General features: G+C 40.0%; 1 protein-coding gene across 1 annotated transcript; it reads right to left on the bottom strand.

The window, feature by feature from the left end:
- Window positions 1–1353: 1353 nt before the first annotated feature.
- Window positions 1354–20511, bottom strand: MLH1 (mutL homolog 1). The gene is made up of 19 exons (XM_065832119.2): window positions 20055–20511; window positions 18838–18928; window positions 18629–18727; window positions 17105–17178; window positions 15955–16027; window positions 14807–14898; window positions 13222–13264; window positions 12504–12592; window positions 10928–11040; window positions 10257–10350; window positions 9219–9372; window positions 8145–8500; window positions 7211–7359; window positions 5584–5692; window positions 4694–4757; window positions 4081–4245; window positions 3315–3407; window positions 2825–2938; window positions 1354–2322 (listed from the first exon to the last, which is right to left on the bottom strand). The coding sequence occupies exons 1-19, from the start codon at window positions 20159–20161 to the stop codon at window positions 2155–2157; spliced, it is 2247 nt and encodes a 748-aa protein (XP_065688191.1). The 5' UTR covers window positions 20162–20511; the 3' UTR covers window positions 1354–2154.
- Between the last annotated feature and the right edge of the window lie 2522 nt (window positions 20512–23033).

The raw sequence follows: 23033 nt of genomic DNA, 5'->3' as shown, positions 1-23033 counted from the left end.
GGGGAAAAATTTAGTGAAATATAACAAGGGCAAATGTAGAGTATGGCATCTGGGTAGGAACAACCCCAGGTTCCAGTATAAGTTGGGGAATGATCCATTAGAGGGCAGTGTAAGGGAGAGGGACCTGGGGATCCTGGTGGACAGCAGGATGACCATGAGCCAGCACTGTGCCCTTGTGGCCAAGAGGGCCAATGGCATCCTGGGGTGTATTAGAAGGGGGGTGGTTAGTAGGTCGAGAGAGGTTCTCCTTCCTCTCTACTCTGCCCTGGTGAGACCACACCTGGAATATTGTGTCCAGTTCTGGGCCCCTCAGTTCCAGAAGGACAGGGAACTGCTGGAGAGAGTCCAGCGTAGGGCAATGAAGATGATTAAGGGAGTGGAGCATCTCCCTTATGAGGAAAGACTGAGAGAGCTGGGTCTCTTTAGTTTGGAGGAGATTGAGGGGTGATCTTATTAATGTTTACAAATACACAAAGGCCGAGTCTCATGAGGATGGAGCCAGGCTCTTCCCCGTGACAAACAATGGTAGGACAAGGGGTAATGGGTTTAAGCTGGAACATAAGAGGTTCCACGTAAACTTGAGAAGAAACTTCTTCACAGTGAGGGCGACAGAGCACTGGAACAGGCTGCCCAGGGAGGTTGTGGAGTCTCCTACTCTAGAGGCATTCAAAACCTACCTCAACACCTTCCTGTGTAGCCTCATCTAGGTGTTCCTGCTCCAGTCGGGGGATTGGACTGGATGATCTTTCGAGGTCCCTTCCAATCCCTAGCATTCTATGATAAGCAGATGAGAGTGAAGAATCTAAAAAGAAAAAAAAAAAAACCTCAAACCTTCAAAATGCAGCAGGCTGGTGACCAAACTGATAGCATTAGCTGGCTGTCATTTGTGTTGATTGATGATTTATCACTATCTTAACTTCAAAATAGATTTTGCAAGAGAGCTTTCCTGCATTATTCCCATCAGGAAGACAGTTTACTTGAATGAGGTTGCTTAAAGGTCTGACCTATCTATCAGAAAGTGGTTTTAGCCTTACGACAAGTAGTTTGAATTTTGTGCTAGAAACCTGGCATTATGTAACCAGGTTTCCATTAAATACCTCAAAGGAGAAAAAATTAATACGATGTAAAATATACTTATGATTTTCTGGGTTGTTAGTTTTGGGGGGGATCAGAAACATGCAGAAAGGTGTGATAAGGACCTGGCACTTTGGAATTTGTTACAGCGCCTGAGTGTGCACCACCACTCATATATTTAAGCATGTCTGCGCACATTTGTTGATGTTTCTCACAGATCCTTATGTCAGGTTCCAATACTCTCTAAACAGCTTCTTTTAGATATTCCATAGAGGGAGCTTTTAATGTTTGTTTCATATCAAATTTAATATATTAGGCATTACATGTGATTTGCATTTAGAAAAGTCATACAACAGTATGCTGAAATCACAAGACAACCATAATATAACAGTGGCCATATACAGCAGACTCACTATACAAGTGTGATTCCCATTAGCAGTCCTGATCTGCTTCATCGTCACCAGGAAGTAATATATGGGTCCAATCCAGCTCAAGGCAGTTGCTCACTGCAAGTTTCATTTTGTGGGTTGCTCCATTGTTACGCTCTGTGCAGGCTGAGCCATGTGTCCACTTCTCCCGCTCTGGTCTGGCTGGCTCAGGAAGATGTGACACTCCAGTGTTTACCTCATGGACATGGTACTGCCATTAAAGATGGGCAGTACAAGGAAGAAGGTGCTTTCTGAAAGGGTGTGGGTTTTGTCCATAGCCTACTCTCCACAGACAGTGAGTGCTGTTAAGAACTTCTACTCTTTTCTAGGTGTGGGAAATGAGGGCTCACATTTCAATTAAGCTCTGTCTCCTTTTATAATTAACCAAATTCTTTTTCTTCAGGGGAAGTTATATTCTCTTAGCATATTGCTTAATAATGAGAAGTGGAGGTTTTATTTTAGGAACGTCAGTTGGGTTTAAACATAGCTAAAATGGTTCTTTTCATTCTTTGATCAATAGAAGAAAAATACACCATTTGCTGTCATGTTGGTATTCCTCCATCAAGATTCCAACTTAGTCCTCTACTAAGTAAAATGGAAGGTAGCATGAATGTTTTTTAGATATCCACCAGTCTATAAAAATACTACTTGCTCAACACCTCTCAAAAACTTTATACAGGTCAGGCAGGTTAGCAAGCTGCAAAATGTTGCCATCTTCTGCAAAGTGTTTAGGAGGTAAAAGATGGGTCCTAAAAGCTTTGTAAAGTATATGTTCCACAGTCCATTTCCATGTTGTTGAACCAGAGTCAGAATCTTCGTTCTGGAATACAGAAAAAGATAAAAGGACAAACAAACTGGAGTTCTCTTGTACTAGAGGGAAACACTCAAGAAAATTTAGTAAGACTAGAGCGATTGTCAAATTCCACTAGTATTAGAGAAGTTAATTATATAGTTAGTTTTAAGCTCTGGGAAGTTACTTGCAGAATGGACTGGCTTAACTAAGTGACTAAACTAATACTTAGACACAAGCAGGCTGTATTTTTAATTTATATGCATCCTTATTCTTTAGAAATTTATCATAGCTCAAGAGGTTAAAAAAATACATCCCAAACTCAGATGCCAAGGACCACTGAAATATTAAATGCATTGCAATACTCAAGAGGTTCTCTTAATACTTATAATACTTAATATAAGTCTCAGTCTTCCAGAATCTAGCTACTTGATTCACTTCACTGAAAGGAGAGTTGAGATTAGAAGGCTATAGTTGAAGTTTCCTGTGTGGTGTTAGTTCTTTGTTCATGACTAGTTTCATATTCTTGTACCTGAGAGTCTGTTGGGTTGGCTTCATCTATTATATATTGCTTTCTAATAGAGTAGAACATAGCTAATTCTTTACTTAGGCTTTCAAAACACTCCTTTTCTTCATCCCAGTTTACCTGTTACAAGAAAGAGAGGTCACTTAATAGAATCTGGGTCGCAGTCAGAGACTTGATAGAAATTCTTAAAATCAAAAAGTCATAATAATGTCTTGGCCATTTTTGTGCTGGTACGGTAAAGGCATAGAACAACAACAAAAGGGTAGAAATGCAAGCTTTCAAATAAAAAAATATATTCTCATTTGAGCAGGAGTTAGGAATGCAGAGGCAAAGCACAACTCATCAGTAAACACAGCAAAAATATCTGGAGCACGTTACAGTACTTATAACCAACTCCAGCCCTTCCTTTGCAGCTTCTGATGAATTAATTTGATTCACTTCATTCTTTCCCAAACAGAAAAAGTCATTTGTGAATGAATAAATTAAGAGAATATACCTCTGTGGCCAAGCGAAGGATAAACATAGGCAGTCCTTCCAGCGGTGGAACATAGTTGTCTATCAGAAGTGGTAACCCAGTAAGGTTTCCTTCCTGCAAGGCAATGCTGCTGCTTCAGTAAAAGAAAAAAAAAGTTCTTTCTTGCAATAAATGCACCAAAACCATTACCTATTTTCAGACTGATTCTTACCAAACTTAGTGAGCCTTAGGGGTGTCTGAAGTTACAAGCTTTTAAAGCCTGATGCCAGGCAGATGTTGCAGGAAGAGGGTTAGTGGTGGTGTTTAACTTTACAAGGCCTGGATTTGAGCCACTCAGCTCAGGGAAACCTGAATTCAGCTTCCCCCCTCTACCTCTAGCCACTGACTACACAGATGCCACTTCCAGGGAGAACCTCTGAATGAAGTGTCTTGGGTGATATGACCCTTGATGAAGCTGTTCAGTTCTGTATAGAATAACAGATTCATTAGGCCACACACAAAAAAGACACATTGAAAGCAACGGTGATGCTGTAGCCCTGCCTGGCTAGAGACCTAGTTAAGCTGCACACCTTGTTGGATAAGAGATCTGCATTCTAGTTACAGAAGCAATGACTAAATTATTTTATTAAACTTATTTGTGTAGCCCACTTTTAAAAGCAGCATTAAGTGCTGAGCATTTTCAATGAAAGGGGCAAGCCATAGTAAGTACTGCAAGCAAACCACTGCAGTTATTTGTTAGTAGAATGTAACAGCGTTCATTTACTGTTGAAGTAATAGCAGCAGTCACCTCATCAATTTCAAGAGAAAAATAATCTTTCAACATTTCACTCTTCTTTTTCAGAAACTCCACAATGTACTCAGCAAGCCCTTCTTTTGGGCCATCTTCTTCTGTCCAGCCACTTTCAGGATTCTCTAAAGCAAGCATGGAAAGCTGATATAAAGGAGCTGGCTCCTAAAAATGGAGAAGGGAAAACTGTTGTTAATGATCACCACACTCCCCTGGAAATCCATAACTTCTTCCTTCACATATATAAACTAACTGTAATACACTGTTTCTGGTCTGCAGAGCAAACAGTTCTGCTTATCATAAACAGTCTAAGAAGTATGAATTTATTTCTGATATGATTCTGTGCTGTCTACAATCCTGCAAAGACGTGTGATATTTACAGGATAAGCACTAGCACTCAACAACTTATTTCTTATAGGCAGGATGACAACTTAGAGCAGCAGCTACAAAATTACTAACAGAGTTTTCTATATTCTGTTACTGTAAAAGAATCAAAACACCACTCTTCTAGTGGACAAAAAACACCCTGTAAGACTATACATTTTTCTGAAATGACAGGCTTACTATAAATAAAAATATTTTTATCTAGAATATAATGTAAAATCATACTTACAGACAACCTTAAGACTCCAAAGTTTGCAAAGTCATAAATAAGTATCTGGTAAAAGAGTTCTTGGCTAAATTGAAATAGAAAAATAGTTAAATTGACAGCATCACATTATCTCCAAGTCACCTTGATTAAGAGTGGAAAGTAAGGGTCATCTTGGAAATATCAGATGTACATATCCATCCATATTAACAAAAATCTTACTTTAACTAAACAATTTAAGATTTACACATGCTATCTAGATATTTAAAATTAAATCTGTTTCTTGCTTTCTGCCATCACCCACATTTTTGCAGAAATGTTACACACTCAGCATAGAGCTGCTGTCAGTTTATTCCCAGATACCTTGTACTTCAACCTCTTTACTCCTTCGCTGCACTGCAAGAAATGCACAGGATCTTGGAAACTGATAAGACATGTCAGTCTTAAGTGTATTCTCTTATTTGTTACAAAATTAACACACTTGGCCCAGTAAGAATGCATGTACAAAAATACAAACTTTGTGTTAGGATCATATCCTACAGCTTAAGGCAACTGGACACATTTTACGTAACTTTTCTGAAGCCTTTCCTTGCTCATTTTTGTACAGGGTGCTGTAGCCCAGTTGCTGTTGTGGACAACCATGATGCATGTAAAATGTTTTTCCCCTTCTCCCAGTCTGTGAGCATGCAATACAGTAGCTGGCATTTTAATTACACTGATTCCCTGCAAGTTCTCCCAAGCACACCAGACTTGTTTCCACTGTTCTGAACTGATTGCTTAATCTTTGGCCTCTTGACTTTCCAGACAGGCAACAAGAAAATGATCTTGTGTTCCCTTTCATTTTCTGCCTTCTTCTAATTAGCTTGGTAATCAGTAGTTGTTTCCACTGCAAACAAGTCTAACAGCTTCTTTACCTGAGTTTTGTTGTATTGAGGAGATACAGTTTGGTCTGATATTGGGCCAGAGCCCACTGAGGACTGACGCAGCCAACAAAGGAATGATCATGTAGCATCTCCTGAAGACCTGCAACGATTGGGCGGAGAAGAAACAAAAGGATACAATTTTTATTTGCAACCCTGCCCTAATGTATTGAGTTGAGCACTTTGTGTCTTTTTAGTGTTAAAGCCTCAGATTACTGTTCAATCACCGCTCCCCCCCTGCTGCTTTTTGTAGGCCTGTACTAGCAATTATCCACATTTTGAAATATTAATCATGTGTGTGCATATACATATACTCACATATATTAAAGCGTAAGTGAGAATAGTTACATAACAGTTAAACTACAAATACAAATTTTAAAAAATTAACTGTTTGCCTTTAATAACCTTTCAAAATTAGTTTGCAGCCACAGGAGATGAATAAGGGAACACAGACAGACTTCAAAGAAAACTGCAGTTGTAAAACAACTTCAAACAAAGTCTAATGTTGTCAGACTACAATTCTGAAAGTATGATAGCATAGGTCCACAATTTATTTTTTCTCCCAAAATAAGCACTGCAGTCACAGCTGGTACAAAGTACCATGCTCACTACCCAAATTCCATTGTTACCTTTTTCCAAAGGAACACAATGTTACGAGCCTTTCTTTCTTGCAAAGGTCTCTTGTAGGTATTTCTTACACATGTGAAGATAAAACACATCCTCAAGCAGCTGCACAAGTTCTACCACGTATTTTGACACTTTTTTTTGACATTTTATGGCTCAGGGACAACTGTTGGATTTTGGTATTCAAACAGGAACAGTCAGATATGGAATTACCAGCTCAGAATTACCATCCTAATTAAAAACATTTTTCTGGAGCACAAGTGAAGTGTAAGTACAAGCTTTCTAAAGATCAAGAATTTATTTCCCCAATTCTTACTACCAGAAAAATGAAAATAAATTCAACAAAAAACCCAGAACACAAGATTCCCAACCTTTAGACTAATTGGGTTATGTGACTCAGTATGACCCTGATGGCAACTGAAGGAGCTAAGAGGGAAACAACTCTAAGAAGAATTGCAAACCCTTTACCTTTTTCCAAAATAACTCTTAACAGACGAGAGAATAATATTTCACCAATCGTTTCATAGAAGTGGGACAGATACAAATGAAAATGAAAAGCAAAAGCAGTGAATAAAAACGATTATCAAGCCTGTCCCAGTCTACTTCACAATAATACAGCTAAGCAATTTTTTTTAATGACCATATTTTAGCTGCCACCTCTGTTTGAAAATCACAAAATAACTTTGCTTTTCAAGCTGTGATTTTACAGTGTTATGATGCAAGTTAAGGTTTGCAAGCTATTTAGAATGCACAAAATGTTTATCACCTAACAAGGTACACTAAAGTTTCAAGCAGTCCTGCAGTGTGGCTCAGTGAGGCAGCTCCCTGTTCGAAGACTGGCCCTTGACATTCAACAAGTGGTTTTAGTAAAAGCTGACTTAGCAGCACAGTGAGCTGACTGGGCCACCTTTTAAATACTTTTTTCCTCAGCAGCTCAAACAAATCATGTTTAGTTGGTGGAATAACAATAATCTTGAGAAGCAAAAGCCTTGTTTACTTGCATGTGCCTGGTTACTAATTTCCTCCTGGAGAGTCAACACACTGGTCAAGTTGATAATTCTTCTTTTAGGGGTGCAGGCAGCTGTCATGTCCTTTCTTGCATCATCTTCCTCCATTTCTACGTCCGCATCTTTCCGTGGTCTCTTTCTGCAATACCGAAACACAATGAATGATGTTCAATTCTCCTATAGTTTTGGCAAAACACACATGAAACAGATGGGATGTTCAATTCACATGCTGTATGTTACCACACGAAATGCAAAAAATTTCCCAAAGCTTCCCAGAAAGAAAGAAAGAAAGACTGTTTTCTTTTACTTCTGAGGCATCATTTGCTAGGAAAAGATAGTTCATAGAGAATTTATGAGTGTCTAATACCAATCATATCAGACATCTGTTGTTTAAGCACCAGGATAATCGGGCTCTAAAGGACACAAAAATGTTGGTATTTCCAATTTTTTTTTAATTATAGTTTTTCTGTAATACTGGTGGGGTATTAGATTCCCTCAGAAGACTTTAGTTTCTTGTAACAGCTCCTGCAGGAGCTATAGAAAGATTACAGCGCTTTTATCTTTACTAGGGTAATGTCTGCAAAATTCAGTGATGTAGATTCTTTCTATCCCCTCACAAAAGGATGGCCTCCAGATTTAACAGACCAGTATGATCTCCCTAAAGTAAAGTTAATGTTGTTATTTATACTGTTTCCTGCCTTCCTGTATGCATGGAAATCCCATTCCAGTTACAAAATTTATCATGAGTTATGTAGTTTACAGTTCACAGATGAAGTTAAATTTCTCATTAAAATGCCATGGAACGTTATTCCAGGAAACTTCTTTTTTTTTATGAAAAAGCAAAAGTGTGAAGAGATCAGAAAAATCTTCAGTTTCAGGGCCATGACATAAACAGGTAGCCTTGCATGGACAGATGAGACTTACCGAGGAGGCACTGTCTCGGGAGACAAGTGTCCACTCTCACTCAGCCCCCCAGGCACCACTGTGTCCTGAACATCAGCCACTTCAACTACATCACTGACATCTTCCATTTCAGCATCCTGTGGCCTGTCCACACCCTCCGGAGGTTGCGCGTTCACCTCCGTCGTCCCTTCAGTGGGGCCTGTACTTAGGGGGTTGTTCACTGGCTGAAGAAAAGCATCCAATTTCTGCTCTCGGGAATCGGTGCGGACCATCTGATGCGCGTAAACTTTGTCGCTCGTTCCTTTGGTGACCGCAGAAGAGTTTGCTGCTGATTTCACAACCTCGCTTGAAGAACAGTCGGCCCCCGGAAGCAATGTCTTTGTTCAGATATGGGAAAGTAAAGAGAAAAGATTCAACAACAATAAAAAAACCCCACCACAAAGATCAGCTGCATTTCTTACAGCATCTTACTGCTTAGAAGTAAGTAACTGCCAAGCCCTGCAAACGCAGTGTCAGCTGCTTAAACAGGCTGCCAGTTATGAACTCACTATATATGTAGCACAGATGTCATCATCTTGGCAGTTAGGGAAATCATCAGCTAGCATGCCCTTGTCTCAGAGAAAATCTTTAACTTAAAAAAAACCACATAGAATTTTTTTTTTTTTATACAATTCTTATACTATGCTCTATATAAAGAGAGATTAGGACATTTTTTTTCTGATTTTTTTTAATTTAGATCAAATAAAACATATTGTCAAATACACAGAACAATCAATTTCCTAAGCCACATTTCACATAAACAAAGGCAGAATAAAAACAATTTACCACACCTGAAGGCTAATATACCTTGTCAAATAAAAGACCGAAAAGATGCTTGACAGAAAGGTACATAAAATACTTTTAAATCCAGCAAAACTGGCACATTAACATGGGTATATTATGGCAATCTCTTCCCTGAAACAGAAGATCTCAAGCCACCAGTACAACACTGATGACTATTCATCACTACATAAATTATACTACTGAACTGAGTAAACATATCCACAACAGTTAAAACAGTGCAGAGCTGTGGTCACTTGAAATGTGTATTCTCACCTGAGTGAAGTACATCCTTGAAGAATTAGAGCCCAGTAACTTGTTCTCTACATGTCGTTGCACATGCTCTAGAATACTGTCTTCATGAAGGAAATGGACCTCATGTTTTGTAGGGTGCACATTCACGTCTACATTTTGGGGGGCTATTTCCAGGCTGAAAAACATTTCAAAATAAATTAACCTAAAATTTCCCATGGATGGCAGAGAATGCACAAATTGGTTCAGTACTGGGGCCATTACTCCATGCAGAGAAGCCAAAATAGTTCTGAAACCTCCTAAAGTTACACCAAAATCTGCTTACAGAGGTAAGCTTAAACCAAACTCCCCATTGTACAACTACAAAACAGTTTTTAGAAGTATCTTTTACTTGCAGCATCTCATGAGTTAATGACTTTTGATGCTTTGTCATTGTAATCCCAAGCAGGAATTCAATTAAATGCTACAATGCAAGAACTTTATTGTTAGAAAGCACTGGATATCACTAAGTTTCATTGGTGAATAGCAACATTCAACTGCTTAGCAATTACAAAGCCAGGTTTTCCTTTCTATGTCCTTTAAAATTTGGAGAACAGTTTCTGTTAAATTTCAGCTATTACTTTACCCTAAAAATTTATTTATTTCTTGTAAAAAATATGCAATTCACTTTTTCCTGCATTAGCATACCAAAACCAGTAACTGTTGAAAATACAAATGTAAATCGTAGCAAGGTAAAACATTAATGAGTTTGTAATAAATGATCTGACTGGTCCTAAATGCTCTGCTGTATTCCTACTGTAACACATTTTCCTAAGAGAAGAGCATCCATAATATGAAAGGACTTAAGCTGAAATTACAGACACTCACTGTTTCTGAAAATAAGCCCATCTTCTTAAGATTCCTTTAATGTGATTTAATTATCTCCTGTCTGGCAATTAGGTACCTCAGTGCAATGCTTAACACTACTATCAGGAACACAAATGCCCTTCTAAACTTACTCACCCTAGCTATACCACATCCTACATGATAGTTTTAAAAGGCTACTTCTTCCCATTGCTTTACCTTAAGTATAGGAATGGATGCGTACTTTTTGGCAAATAAGCAGCATACACAGTTTCTATGGCTTTCCGCAAAGCGGCTGACTCAACCAATCGATCTGAAACACAGAACAAAATGCTGTTTTCAAAGAGCCCCACTGAAATACACTGCACAGTGTCCAATTATTCCTTCAGAACAACTTCATCACAGGGCAACCATTATAATAATTTTTCCCAAGACCTATTTATTCTTCATATAAAACCAGGAAAATGCAATATCTTCTTAGTATGTTTTATACTTAGAAGTATTTCTTTTCCCTCAAATACTGAAATAACTAGACTACCTTTTCATTATTTCATACAGTCAAGGTTTGTTGCATCCTATGTCTGTGTTGCTACACAATGGAGAGACCACTCTGTATAAGTTGCAGAACACAATTATAACCTTGATACTCTGCAAGTTTAACTTTCTTAGGCCTTTAGGCCTTTCTTAGCTGCTTTCACTATTCAGAATACAAAACCCGATGCACATTACAAACAGAAAAACACCTTAAGCTCTACAATTAACTGTAATACTTATTCTTCAGTGTTTTTAAGAATGCTCATGCATTTTATAGTTATTCATAAAGTTTTTATCTTCTGATTATGTAAGCAACATATGACTGTACAACATACTGCTTTTTTTTTTAAACTTACGGTTTATGAAGAGTAAAAATATACATTTCTTCACAGAGTAGTTTGCATTTGTGATGTAGCCTTTCATTTTAAAGGCCAGACTTGCATCTTCACAGCCCACTTCTATCAGTTCCCTATTTAAAGAAACAAACACAAACTGACTTTTTCTGTTGATGCAAATTTCAAACAGTACCCACAAGTAGCAACTGTTCTATATTCTATTTATATCCCAGTTCATGAAAACATTAGAATTATCAGAGAGTTCAAACATTCATTGCTGAGTCACAAAAATGATTTAACCTGAACTGCATTGTTTCTTTTTTCTAAGTAAATGTAAAATAGTGACACGCTATGATTGGAGTCTGTAAAACTATCAACAGTATCTTTTTAACACATTCATATATCACAGTATCCATAATATTATAACCATTTATTGATAGTTCTAATATGCACTTCACTGTTTAAGCCATTGACAGTGATAGACAAGGACACCTCAAAGTTATCAGGAGCCAGGGAAAAACATTTATTTTCTTGAACAATTTTGTCCACTTTCACTAGGCTAATATTTATAATTTTCATAATTCATTAGTCAAGGAAATCCACTTCGGTAGCAAGCCATGATGTTAGCTTCTAAAGTTAGTATATAAAAGGCTTATGGGCTACTTATTTCCAATTCAAGCCAAATATATACTGAATGCCATTTTTATTTGTGTTCATTTTTTAAGTTACAATAAAAGCTAGATCAAACACCACCTTTCAAAACATCTTATCAAAACATTTAAGCTGAAGTGAACAATTTATTCGGAACTGTACAAAAGAAAAATTGTATCAAACAAATATTAGCAATAACAAAAAAAATGCACAACAAATAAATACAAACAACACTGCAAACCTTATCATCAAAAAGCATCTCTAGTTTGCTGTTTCATAAAGGTGTTTCCTTGTATTAAAAGTTACATTCCGTACATGTGAAGTGTGACTTCAGTAAATGAATCAACACCCAATGGGACAAATCCTTTCCAGAAGTCCATTTGATTAATTATTTACAGCTGAATGTCTTATAAAGAGAGAATTTTTCCTAAGTTGGCACATACATTTTTAAAAGATGATTGGTTTCATTTGTTTTAAACTTTTCTGCCTGGCTTACTCAGTCTCAGCTAATTTAGCTTTTGTCAAAATATTAAACAATAAGATTTCAGAAAAACAAATTTGAGGAGACTTCAAAATTTATTCAATAGCAGACTATGTAAGAAGTGGTCATATTTTCATGGTCTAGGAACTTGTAGAGAACAAAAGTACAGCTTGCTCTTTTTAAATGAAAGTTACAAACAAGTGGTTCCCTTTTAGTGCATTAAAGGAACAACTTTGCAACTTCCCTCTTCAATATACTAGGAAAAAAAGTGTCACACATTCTACAAGACAAGGAATGCGTAACTGCAATGTGAATGGAGGAATGTGAACTGTAACTGCAACACTCCCTGTTCTCTGTATTTCGTGTTGAAGGAAGCAGGGAAAGTTAGCACAGTCCATGTTCTTTAAAAGAGAAAGAGATTTACTAGAAAACTTGTCGTCAAAAGGAAAGTTAACATCAACATACCTGCTAACAGCATTTCCAAAGATGGACCTGATGTTGTCCACTGTTGAGGCATTTGTCAACGTTCTAACATCTGACATGGTATCACCTTGCTAAAGAGAGCAGAAATGAGTATGATCAATTCACAGTTCTGGTTGAAGTTTTAAAAATATATTAAACTTAATAAACACATCTCTAACACAAAGGCATGAGACTTATAATGTCCTGTAGTATTATTTTCTTATTTGTGTTCAGAAAAACAATAGATGGTAAATGGCACAGGATTAAAAGACTTGCTAGATCACATCAGACCCATTCAGCCAGTGACTCCATCTGTGAAAGTGAGGAACAAAAAGAGTTCAGTAAATATAATCAAGAACGCCAAAGGATGAAGGTGCTCATCCCATCCTCTTTCACACAGTTATTAACAATGGGACTCTCAAAAGCAGCTGAAACAAAATAACACATCCACCACATAGAAAACTCAAAACTCCAAACAAATACGTTTTTGTCTTGTTTACTTTTAACTAATATGTTTTCTATCCAAATTGCATCAACATACCTGTCAGCATTTCAGTACAGGGGAAGGCTCTGTACACTTTTCCCATTGCAAAAGATGCAGTGCAAATTTTCTGGCATTTCATATATCCACATTATTTATGTGTGTGTGTGTGTGTGTGTGTATACATGCACAAATATATAGAGACACACAGTGAAGTTATAAAAAACTTATTTGCATTACCTTTTTAACTGAAAAGCTGATGCCTGAGTTATGGATGGCATACCTAAAAAAAATACATAACCATAAGACTGCAGTATGTGAAAGGTTGCTTTCCCTGAATGCTGAAAAGCAGCTAGCAATAGGGGCAAACAATTTCCTTTCCTGTTACACAGTAAGGTGATTTGAGCCAAACTGAGCTTTTGTAGATTAAACAGCTATACACATAAATGTTTTTTATTTATAAGTGACCTGTAACAATATGAAATTCAAGGATCAGCTTAGCTTATTTCTCAAAAAAAACCCTGATCAGCTTCTATAGACCTGGTTAGTTCAGTTTCATTGCACAGGTTTAACTTGAAGCACAGGAAAACTTCCTCAGTTTAACAGCATCAAGTCTCAACTACCCTCTCTCTCTGAAAATAAGACAGGGTCTTATATTAATTTTTGCTCCAAAAGATGCTTACTTTTTTACATGTATAGCTGCCTGTACGCTACTTACTTTTTTTATAAACTGTGACTAGGGCTGATTTTTGGAGTAGGGCTTTTACTTTGAGCATCCTCAAAAATCCTGAAAAATCATGCTAGGGCTTATTTTTGGGGTAGGTCTTATTTTTGGGGAAGCAAGTACTATAGAGAAAGATCTGAAAAATTGCTGTCTCAACCTTCAACTTCCCCTATCCAGATGGTTCCGCTGTCTGAGACCCCAGGGCCAAGTTCTAACACCCTACAGCTGCCTAACCCTGGCTCAAACTTCTAGGGAACTTGCTAAGTTGTGAGAAAGACCATACAGTAGAACCTTGTAAGATGAGAAACATAAAAGTGCAGACAGAGGTTAAACTGTTGTCACTGGGACACTTAGTAACTCAATAATTCAAGAGGGGGAAAAAAAAAAGTAAAATCCTAATGGAAAAAGCACCCAACAAGTTGGAAGCTGGTAACTCAGCAAGACCTGAGATCAGCCTGTTCCACAGAGCAGCAGGACCTGACCCTTTGCTCCCAGCTGCAATCTGCCTGGCCACTAAGCACTCCGAAGTAGCTCATTCGGGGAGCAGACTAACGCTTCACATACAGTCTTGCTGCTCTCTGCTGGCTTTTGTGTTTACTGAAAGCATAAAGCAGCTATTTTGGCTAAATTGTGTAGATCCTGCTTGCAAAGCCTTCACATATGGCGAAAGATCTAACAAAGGGACCAAGGAAGAGAACATCTGGTAATTGAAGTTATACTAGTTTTGTTTTTCAGGACGTGGAACTGCCATTCAGCTCTTTCATATTCAGCCAAATCTCAATACCCTTGTACAGTTTTTACTTGGATTCTATTCAGTCCAAGTTCACTGAGAGTTGACTTGGTCAGGTCTATCACCATTTGTTTGCTGGAATCCAGTCATAGACTGAATACGGTGTTTCTCCACTGGATTTTCTGTATCCAACTGGACTGTTATATTACACCATATACTAACAGACAGTTAAAAAAAGTCTCAAAAACAACAACAACAAAAAAATGACAACACATACACACATATATGCCAGTCGGTCTAAAAAATCACAGTACTCTCAATGGCAGCAAAAAAACCCCAAAAAACAAATGGAGCCTCCTATTTTGGTTTACCTGCTAACAACTTCTACTATTTTTGCATATTCTTCATTTGGATTTTTTAAAGCTTTCCTCCTTGTATTTACATTGTAAAACAGATCTTCGACCTACAGAGAAAAAGATCACAATTAAAAGTAATTTAAAAAATCTTCTCTCACTATATAATCCATCTCAATCCATCCTTTTAATAGATAATAAAAAATTTTCTGAAAACATTTTAGTTTAGGAAGAATCAACATTCAGTTTACTTCTTACCTGCTTAGCTTCACCTAACAAAATGCAAATCCAAAGAAACGTATGTTTTCAAATATTTTGGTATATCAGATTTTCACCAATAACAATAACATACAACTCACTTTTCCATTGCAGATGACAATGGATTCCCTGATTACACTGTGTTTTGATGAAATGCAAATAAATGTTAAAACAGTTGCTTCAGTCAAGGCCATTAACGTCATTAAACCAGCAGCTTAAATTGTTCATTTTCACTGTTTATTTAAACAATATGCGATTTATTTTTTTCTGCTATAGTAAGAAAGGCAGAAATTTAAAGTCCAGCTTCTTTTTGACAATACATTATCCTAAATATTGACATGTGAAGCTTTCTGGGTGTATACTCCTGCTGCAAGACAAACACACAGCTGCAGACTTTCAGGCCAAGCTTCCCCTTTCACCCTACACTGTGCAAAGTGCACACTCCTTCCCATTTTGTGCTCTTTATTCATCACAATCCCAATTCCAACCCACATTCAAATCTTGGTATATGAAAAATATGACTGAAAGACAGCAGGCCTGCAGTCTATGTCAGCGCTCATTGTCCCACTCTGGCTTGTAAACATAAACCACCCTGCTACTACTATTCTGAGCTTCTTGCAGCCCTAAATGTCCATTTAGGCCTTCAGCAGTCCAGGAGGGTTATGAAATATTTCTGATAGTGTATGACTATGCCATCCTCAGAAGAGAAAAAGAGGATCTTCTGATATTTACCTGTCTTTGGGGAAAAAGACATAGCAAAAAAACCAAACAAAAGAATATAATTTCGAAAACATTCTACAAGGTGATACTATCATACACCTTACAATGTAACATGTACCAGTAAGTGGTACAAGCGTAACAACCAGGGAGCAGAAGAGGGGCAAGAGAGAACACGCACAAAAACCTACTGTGATCTGAGTTCCTTGGTTTCCAGCACAGGGTTTCGGAGGGCCTTTAATTTTTCCATCACTGTATACAGCTCTAAGCAGAAAACAATAAGTTGTAAGACATCTGGATTGGGGAGTTGGGGACAGAAGACAACAGCCAAAGGGAGAAAACAAAAGAAACCCCATCATCATCACTCTCCTCCCAGCAAAGAACTTGGGATACAGACAATTGGCTGCAACTCCCTCCCTTCTGCTAGAGGAAAACTGTCTTCACTGACTGTAGAACCAGTGGGAGAGTGGGAATAACAGCAGAAAAAATGTGGCAGAAAACGGGATGTGTTTTGAAATTCCATTACCGAGACTTTTCTAGTAACGGCAGAATTATCGTATTCTATCTTTCTTCAGTGACTAGACCTGGACTAGCAATAATTCTTCCACTAGACTTTACACTTCAGTTATACTAATAAGAAATTATTGAATTTACATATAGATACATTTCCTTTTCACTTGTAACAGCATTTTTAGCAGAAAATATTTCTGTCACACATAGGCCTTTCAGCAAGTTCTACAGATGCATAATTTCACAGGCCATACATTTTGGCCTCTCACATGCCCTACATACTTAATGCAAGAAACCATAGCTACACAATCTTTTGAAAAAAACAAGATGAAAAGCTCTTTTTTTTTCCTTATTTTTCTTAAAAGTAATTGAGAAGTTAATTGATAGGTTTGCTTATATTCAGATTAAGTTTGCAGAAAAATATTCAAAACCTTTTCTGAATAGGATTAGGCACCACACAAAACCAACCAAAGCTGTAGGTTCGTGTGTTCAGAGACTTATGAAATTTGCAAGACATATTGACTGTGTATATACATAATTTTATCCTGAAATGGAGGGGAAAAAAAAAAAAAAAAAAAAAAAGAGGCAAAAGCTTACCCTACATTGGCTGCTGAAGTAGCCCCATATACACACAATCTTCTAAAACATATTGTTTAGCTAAAGCTTACCTTTAAAATGTTCCCTCAAATTCTGGGTCTTTTTTGTAGCTACCCTAGAAACACATAATTCCTTACACCACCCTCCTCTTTAATAAAAGTACTGAAAAGATAATTAAATGCATCTATTCATTATCACATGTGGCAGAAGTCACTTGGATAATAGGTAGCATACCTGTATGCACACTTTGCATCAGCTGTTTTAGTTGTGACAGTAACATGGGCAACATGACTGATGCTGGCCAATGCCTAGAGAAAGAGAGAGCACATGTGTAAACTTTGCTCTGGAGACCATTGAGGAGTGTCCACACTTTAAACAGCATCACTAAATTTTGATACACCACTTGCAAGTTAATTAATAAAAACACTTACAAGAAAATGGCAGGCCAGGAAAGCTTTAACATGTTTTAGTACCTGTAACACTGACTTTTAGCCAGGAGCTTCTTTTGGCTTTTCTAACAGTTCGTTATCTCTGACAATGCAAGCCACTAACCATGTAACATCAGAAATCTGCAAAGTTATTACAGTTGTGCCCTTTTCTTTCTTCTATGTTAAGAAATACAGCTGGAAGGTTTTAACCATTACTTTCTCATCCCTGCTCAAGTTCTTCTCCTGACTATAGGCAGTATCACGAAGTTAGGTTACAATGGTTTTCTCAGAAAACTCAATGGACATGTCTACACAGCCTGCTGAAACCAGCCTCAGGACCAGACTCCACTGGCTGTGGAGCTATTACACTGAAAGTGTGTGAAGAGGGGACTCCGTCAGTCCACTCTCCGGTGCATGTGAGGATCTATATATCTGAGCACAGGCAACATACTTAAATATCTTGTTGTCCATCTGGAGGGGAAAGCAGAACTCATCCTGGGCTGTTCTTTCAGACAAGTTTAAATATAAGCTATGACAGTCTGGAGAACTGGTATATTCGAGGGGTCAGAGATACTAGATTTGACTAACAGCAAAAGCAAAGGAGGACAAACGTGCATTTCAAACAATTAATTTTGAGTATGGTATTCAGACAAATATCTGTCACCAAAGATTCATGTTCCACTCAAATCTTCCATTGTCTTTACCTGTAGGTTCCTGAAGCAACTTTTGAGAAGACAGGCCTTGTCTTACTTTAAAAAAAATAAATACATAGAATGATAGAATCATTTTGGTTGGAAGAGACCCTCAGGATCATCAAGTCCAACCATAACCTAACTCTAGCACTAAACCATGTCCCTAAGAACATCATCTAAACGCCTTTTAAACACCTCCAGGGATGGTGACTCCACCACTTCCCTGGGCAGCCTGTTCCAATGCCTGACAACCCTTTCTGTGAAGAATTTTTTCCTAATATCCAATCTAAACCTCCCCTGGTGCAACTTGAGGCCATTTCCTCTTGTCCTATCACTTGCTACTTGGGAGAAGAGACCAATCTCCTTTCAGGTAGTTGCAGACAGCAATAAGGTCTCCCCTCAGTCCCCTTTTCTCCAGGCTACACAGCCCCAGTTCCCAAAAACAATATATAGGTCTTCCTAGGCATTCATCTGATCTTGAAAGATACAGAAATGTATTTTGAACTATAGTCACCCAGCTGACTCTCTCAGAAAACAGAACCTTCTGGAAAGAGTATTGGGAAAGGGATAGTATATAAACCCCACTACAACAGGGTAACAAACAATGAACACTTTTAAAACCTCGCTGAAGAGCTTACCTCGCCCCTAAAACCGTATGTGGAAATGCTAGCTAAGTCTTCAAATTTTTGAAGTTTGCTTGTAGTAAATCTCTCACATACAATGTCCAGATCTTCTTTCTATGTGAAAGGGACAGGTAACAGTCACTTTTCACAGAAACATTTATAAGGCAAAATAATTTTTTAAAAGTAGCATTAAATGTCAGCATAGAGCTGTCAACTGTACTCACTCTGATACCACAGCCATTATCTTGGACTTGGATGAACTTCAGACCCCCTTCTTTAACTACTACCTGGATACTCGTAGATTTTGCATCCAAACTGCAAAAACAAAGAAAACTTTCAAGAGAACAGTAATTCTAGAGAATAACAGACTATATGACTTTGATTTTTCCCAAACAAGTTATAATTTGTTTCTAGTCTAATTGTCACTCATATTGGAATTAATTCTGTTTCAAACAAATGTCTACTGTCTCCTCACTTTTTCTTGTAACCACAGTGATATATTATTCTAAATCACCATCCACAACAATTATGAAGAACTTTCACAAACTTAAAAACTAAGAGGGTGCCTAGCCCAACAAAGAGACTGTCTCCTCATTACCAAAACCTGTTGCAAATTCTGCTGCTTGCTTTCACATGGCTGATACTGCTCACAACACTTACTAGTGAAAAGACACACATTTTAATCCCAAATTTATCTTCAAAACAAGTAACTGAATTGTTGACAATGCAAGCAAAAGATTAATAAGTTTATCAAACAACAACAACAAAAAACAAACACAGATTTAGACAGGCTTTTTGAACAGAGTTCCACACCGAATCACAGAGTAGTTTAGGTTGGGACTTTCAAAGGTCATCTAGTCCAACCCCCTTGCAATGAGCAGGGACATCTTCAACTAGATCAGGTTGCTCAGAGCCCCGTCCAGCCTGGCCCTGAATGTCTCCAGGGATGGGGCATCTGCCAGTTCCCTGTGAAACCTATGCCAGTGTTTCACCACCCTTATTGTAAAAAATTTATTCCTCATGTCCAGCCTGAATCTCCCCTCCTTTAGTTTAAAACCGTTACCCCTTGTCCTGTTGCAACAGGCCCTGCTAAAAAGTCTGTCACCATCTTTCTTATAGGCTCCTTTTAAGTACAGAAAGGCCGCAATAAGGTCTCCCCAAAACCTTCTCTTCTGCAGGCTGCGCTCTCCCTACCGCAGGCCCCACACACACGCTGACCGTCCCGCGTTACCAGCACCACCGCCTCACCACACGCCAGCTCCGGGAAGCGGCGGCAGCAGCCTCAAGGCACCCAAGGCCTCCAGCCCCTCCCACTTGCCCGGGGACAGGACCGCGCTGCCCCGGAGCGGCGGCGGCCCCGTCCTGAGCAAGGCCGAGTTGCGGCCCAGCGCCCGCCGCAGCCGCCTCTCCCCCTTCCCCGCCGGGGCAGAACCCTCGTTACCAGTTTTCGATCATCTCCTTGATGGCGTTCGCCGGCCTCTGGATGACCTCGCCGGCCGCGATGCGGTTCACCACCGTTTCATCCAGCCGCCGGATCACGCCGGCCATCGGTGCCGTGACAGGAGCCGGGCTGGAAGGGCGACGGAAGCAAAGGGTGCCCGAGGCGGGGAGAGCGGCTGCTCGGGCAGCCTCAGCGAACGGGGCTCTGAGGGAAGAGGAGCGGCGCTGGGGCTGCTGCTCGGCGGCGGGGGGGAAGCTCAGGAGGATTACTTAGGGTGCCCCTGTGGGCCAGCGGAGACCGCACGGCGAGTACGGCGAGGGGGCAATGCGGGTGAAAACAGCGAGGAGCCGGGGCCGGCGGGAACAGCGCGCAGAAAGCGGCCGAGTCGCGGCGTAAGAAAACGCCACGCGAACCCGCTCCGGCGGCTCGCGCCAAACCACCTCCCACAGCCTCCTGCCCCCTCGAGCGGGCGGCTCTCCGATTGGGCGACTCAAGTGTCCATCACACCACCGCTTTCATTTCCGCGGTAAAAATAAACACACGGAGTGGGCGGGGGGGAGCAGCGCGCCGCCTGGCGGCAGGAGGTTGCGCTGCTCGCGGGGTTGCTGCACGCGTGACGCCATGCGTCTCGGACATAGGCATGGCACGACGTCATGGCACGACGTCATGGCGGCGTGCCTTGGAGAGGGGCGGCTGTGACCGCAGCGTTTGTGCCGCACGCTGATGTGCCCGCAGCCCGCGTGTCTCTCCGTGCCTGTGGCCACGGGAGGTGCAGTGATGCATGTCAGTCACTGCAGTGAGCACTGTGGCGCATGTTCGTGGTGGCAGTGCCGGCTGTGCTGTGTGTTCACAACAGCAGTAGCTACTGCACTGTATGGCAGACCACAGTACCTGTTCCACTAAATGTCTCCTGTAGAATCTTAGAGTAGTTTGGGTTGGAAGGGACCTTCAAATGTCATGTAGTCCACCCTCTCTGCAATGAGCAGGGACATCTTCAACTACATCAGGTTGCTCAGAACTCCGTCCAGCCTGGCCTGGAATGTCTCCAGGGATGGGGCATCTACCCACCTCTCTGGGCAACCTGAGCCAGTGTTCTACCAAAATTTCTTAGTTATATCTAGTTGTGTGTAAATCTCCCTTCTTTCGACTTACAACCATCACCCCTTGTCCTGTCGCAACAGGCCCTGCTAAAAAGTCTGTCCCCATTTTTCTTACAGGCCCTGCTTAAGTACTGAAGAGCTGCAATAAGGTCTCCCCAGAACCTTCTCTTCTCCAGGCTGAACAACCCCAACTCTCTCAGCCTGTCCTCACAGCAGAGGTTTTTCATCCCTCTGATAATTTTTGTGGCCTCCTCTGGCCCCCCTCCAACAGGTCCATGTCTTTCCTGTGCTGAGGACTCCAGAGCTGGATGCAGTGTGCTTTCCGAGATATGTTTGATGACTGCATGCATAGGGATATGTGCCTATACAATCACAGTACACATTGTCAGGAATTTCTCAAAAATGTAAAGCAGACAATTATTTGTGGCACTGGTAAAACTTGGCAGCAAGCCCTGAGCTTTTGTGACTCCTGGGCTTTGGAGACACTTGCCTCACAGAGCTCTGGTTCTCTTCGCCAGTGCATACAGTCCTGCCTGCGGTGCTGGGTCTGGTGGTTGGAGCATGGCTCCCTTGATTGCAGCTGAGGAAGGGACCATGGCTGTGATTAAATGAAACCTGTAGTCTCTTGCAGTGATCCTGGCCAGGAGATAATTGCAGGTGAAGGCTTTAGTGGACCATATATGAGTTAAACTGCTGCACACCCACCATGGCCTTTGGGCCTGTGTTGCACTGCACAAATCCCTTGGCTGCAGGACAACCTCTGCTCGCTGTAATCAAGCAGCCTGCAGGCAGCTCCCCCTCCATACCAGCAATCACACCATCTGCGTGGCCTTGCCCTTATCTAGAAATGCAGCAATAAGTTCTCATGTGAACATCCTTCCTGTTTGGCAGTAGAAATGATGAATGGAGTTGTTTTTGTGCAAGAAAATCCTACAATAGCTTGGATGACCAAAATGAGGTAACCACTTCTATGAATGGGGTCTGCACGGTGCGCTGCACATGCACTGGAGGCCTATTCAATGCTGCACAACTTAAGTTTCCCAGCATCAAAAGACACATAATTTTATCTATACTATTCTCTCTCTGTTTATAGTGCTATCTCCAATAAGAGATGGCAATGGGATCATAACAGACCAGCACCTTCTGGAGCAAAAACAGCTCATCATGGCATTTCCCCAGGTACAGAAAATGCTGCTTCTCTCAGGCAAGCTGCAAATGGAGTTTTGGAGAAGCAAAAACTTCTCCAAGAAGGCAGATTCATTGCAGTGCCTTGTCAGGGTGGTATAGTGAGTGCATCACTGTGTAAAACACCACAGTATATTCATGTCATTTATGAGTTGCTTGTAGCTGCAATGCCAAGAAATGGAAATCACTCCAGTTGAAAATGCTCTACTATTAGCACCTCTTCATCTCACATAATGTAACTTAATTAACACCTCATTGTTTTCATGAACACCTGTCTTTATGTTTGGGACCATACATTTATTGCAAAGTGTTGACAGCAACCAATAAAGCAGTTTTGACTTTGCAGAAGAAAAAACTTGCAAACAAAAAAGAGAACAAAAAAGAACATCCTGAGAAGTAAACCATCACAGCATCACTTTAAACAAGAGGCTTATGGACTCATGGCTGTGCCCTGGCCAAGAGCATGAAGAAGATACAGGCACTGGAAGGAATGTGTGAAGCATGAAACAAAACCATTTTTTAGTGAATGCTAAGAATTAAGTGGATTGCTGGTACCTTGCTATAAGGTGCTTTGCCTTGCGAGGACATTTTTGTTGTCAGCCCTGTCTAGGATGGTTTCTACAAAGTGTCAATCTGTCTAATTCCTGTCCATACAGACAGGTGCCTGTGGTGTACCCAGGCATGAAAAATCTCC

Source organism: Patagioenas fasciata, chromosome 2, assembly GCF_037038585.1.
Source record: "Patagioenas fasciata isolate bPatFas1 chromosome 2, bPatFas1.hap1, whole genome shotgun sequence".
Taxonomy (NCBI): domain Eukaryota; kingdom Metazoa; phylum Chordata; class Aves; order Columbiformes; family Columbidae; genus Patagioenas; species Patagioenas fasciata.
This window is presented reverse-complemented; position numbering and strand designations above follow the sequence as displayed.

What these genes read in the sequence shown, in the direction of transcription:
- MLH1 (XM_065832119.2), bottom strand. Translation starts at nt 20,161, where the DNA reads ATGGCCGGCGTGATCCGGCGGCTGGATGAAACGGTGGTGAACCGCATC. An exon ending in AAGGAGATGATCGAAAACTG is followed by an intron (nt 18,929 to 20,054) that starts GTAACGAGGGTT and finishes TTGTTTTTGCAG; the next exon opens with TTTGGATGCAAAATCTACGA. An exon ending in CCAACCCAACAGACTCTCAG is followed by an intron (nt 2,323 to 2,824) that starts GTACAAGAATAT and finishes TCTGTATTCCAG; the next exon opens with AACGAAGATTCTGACTCTGG.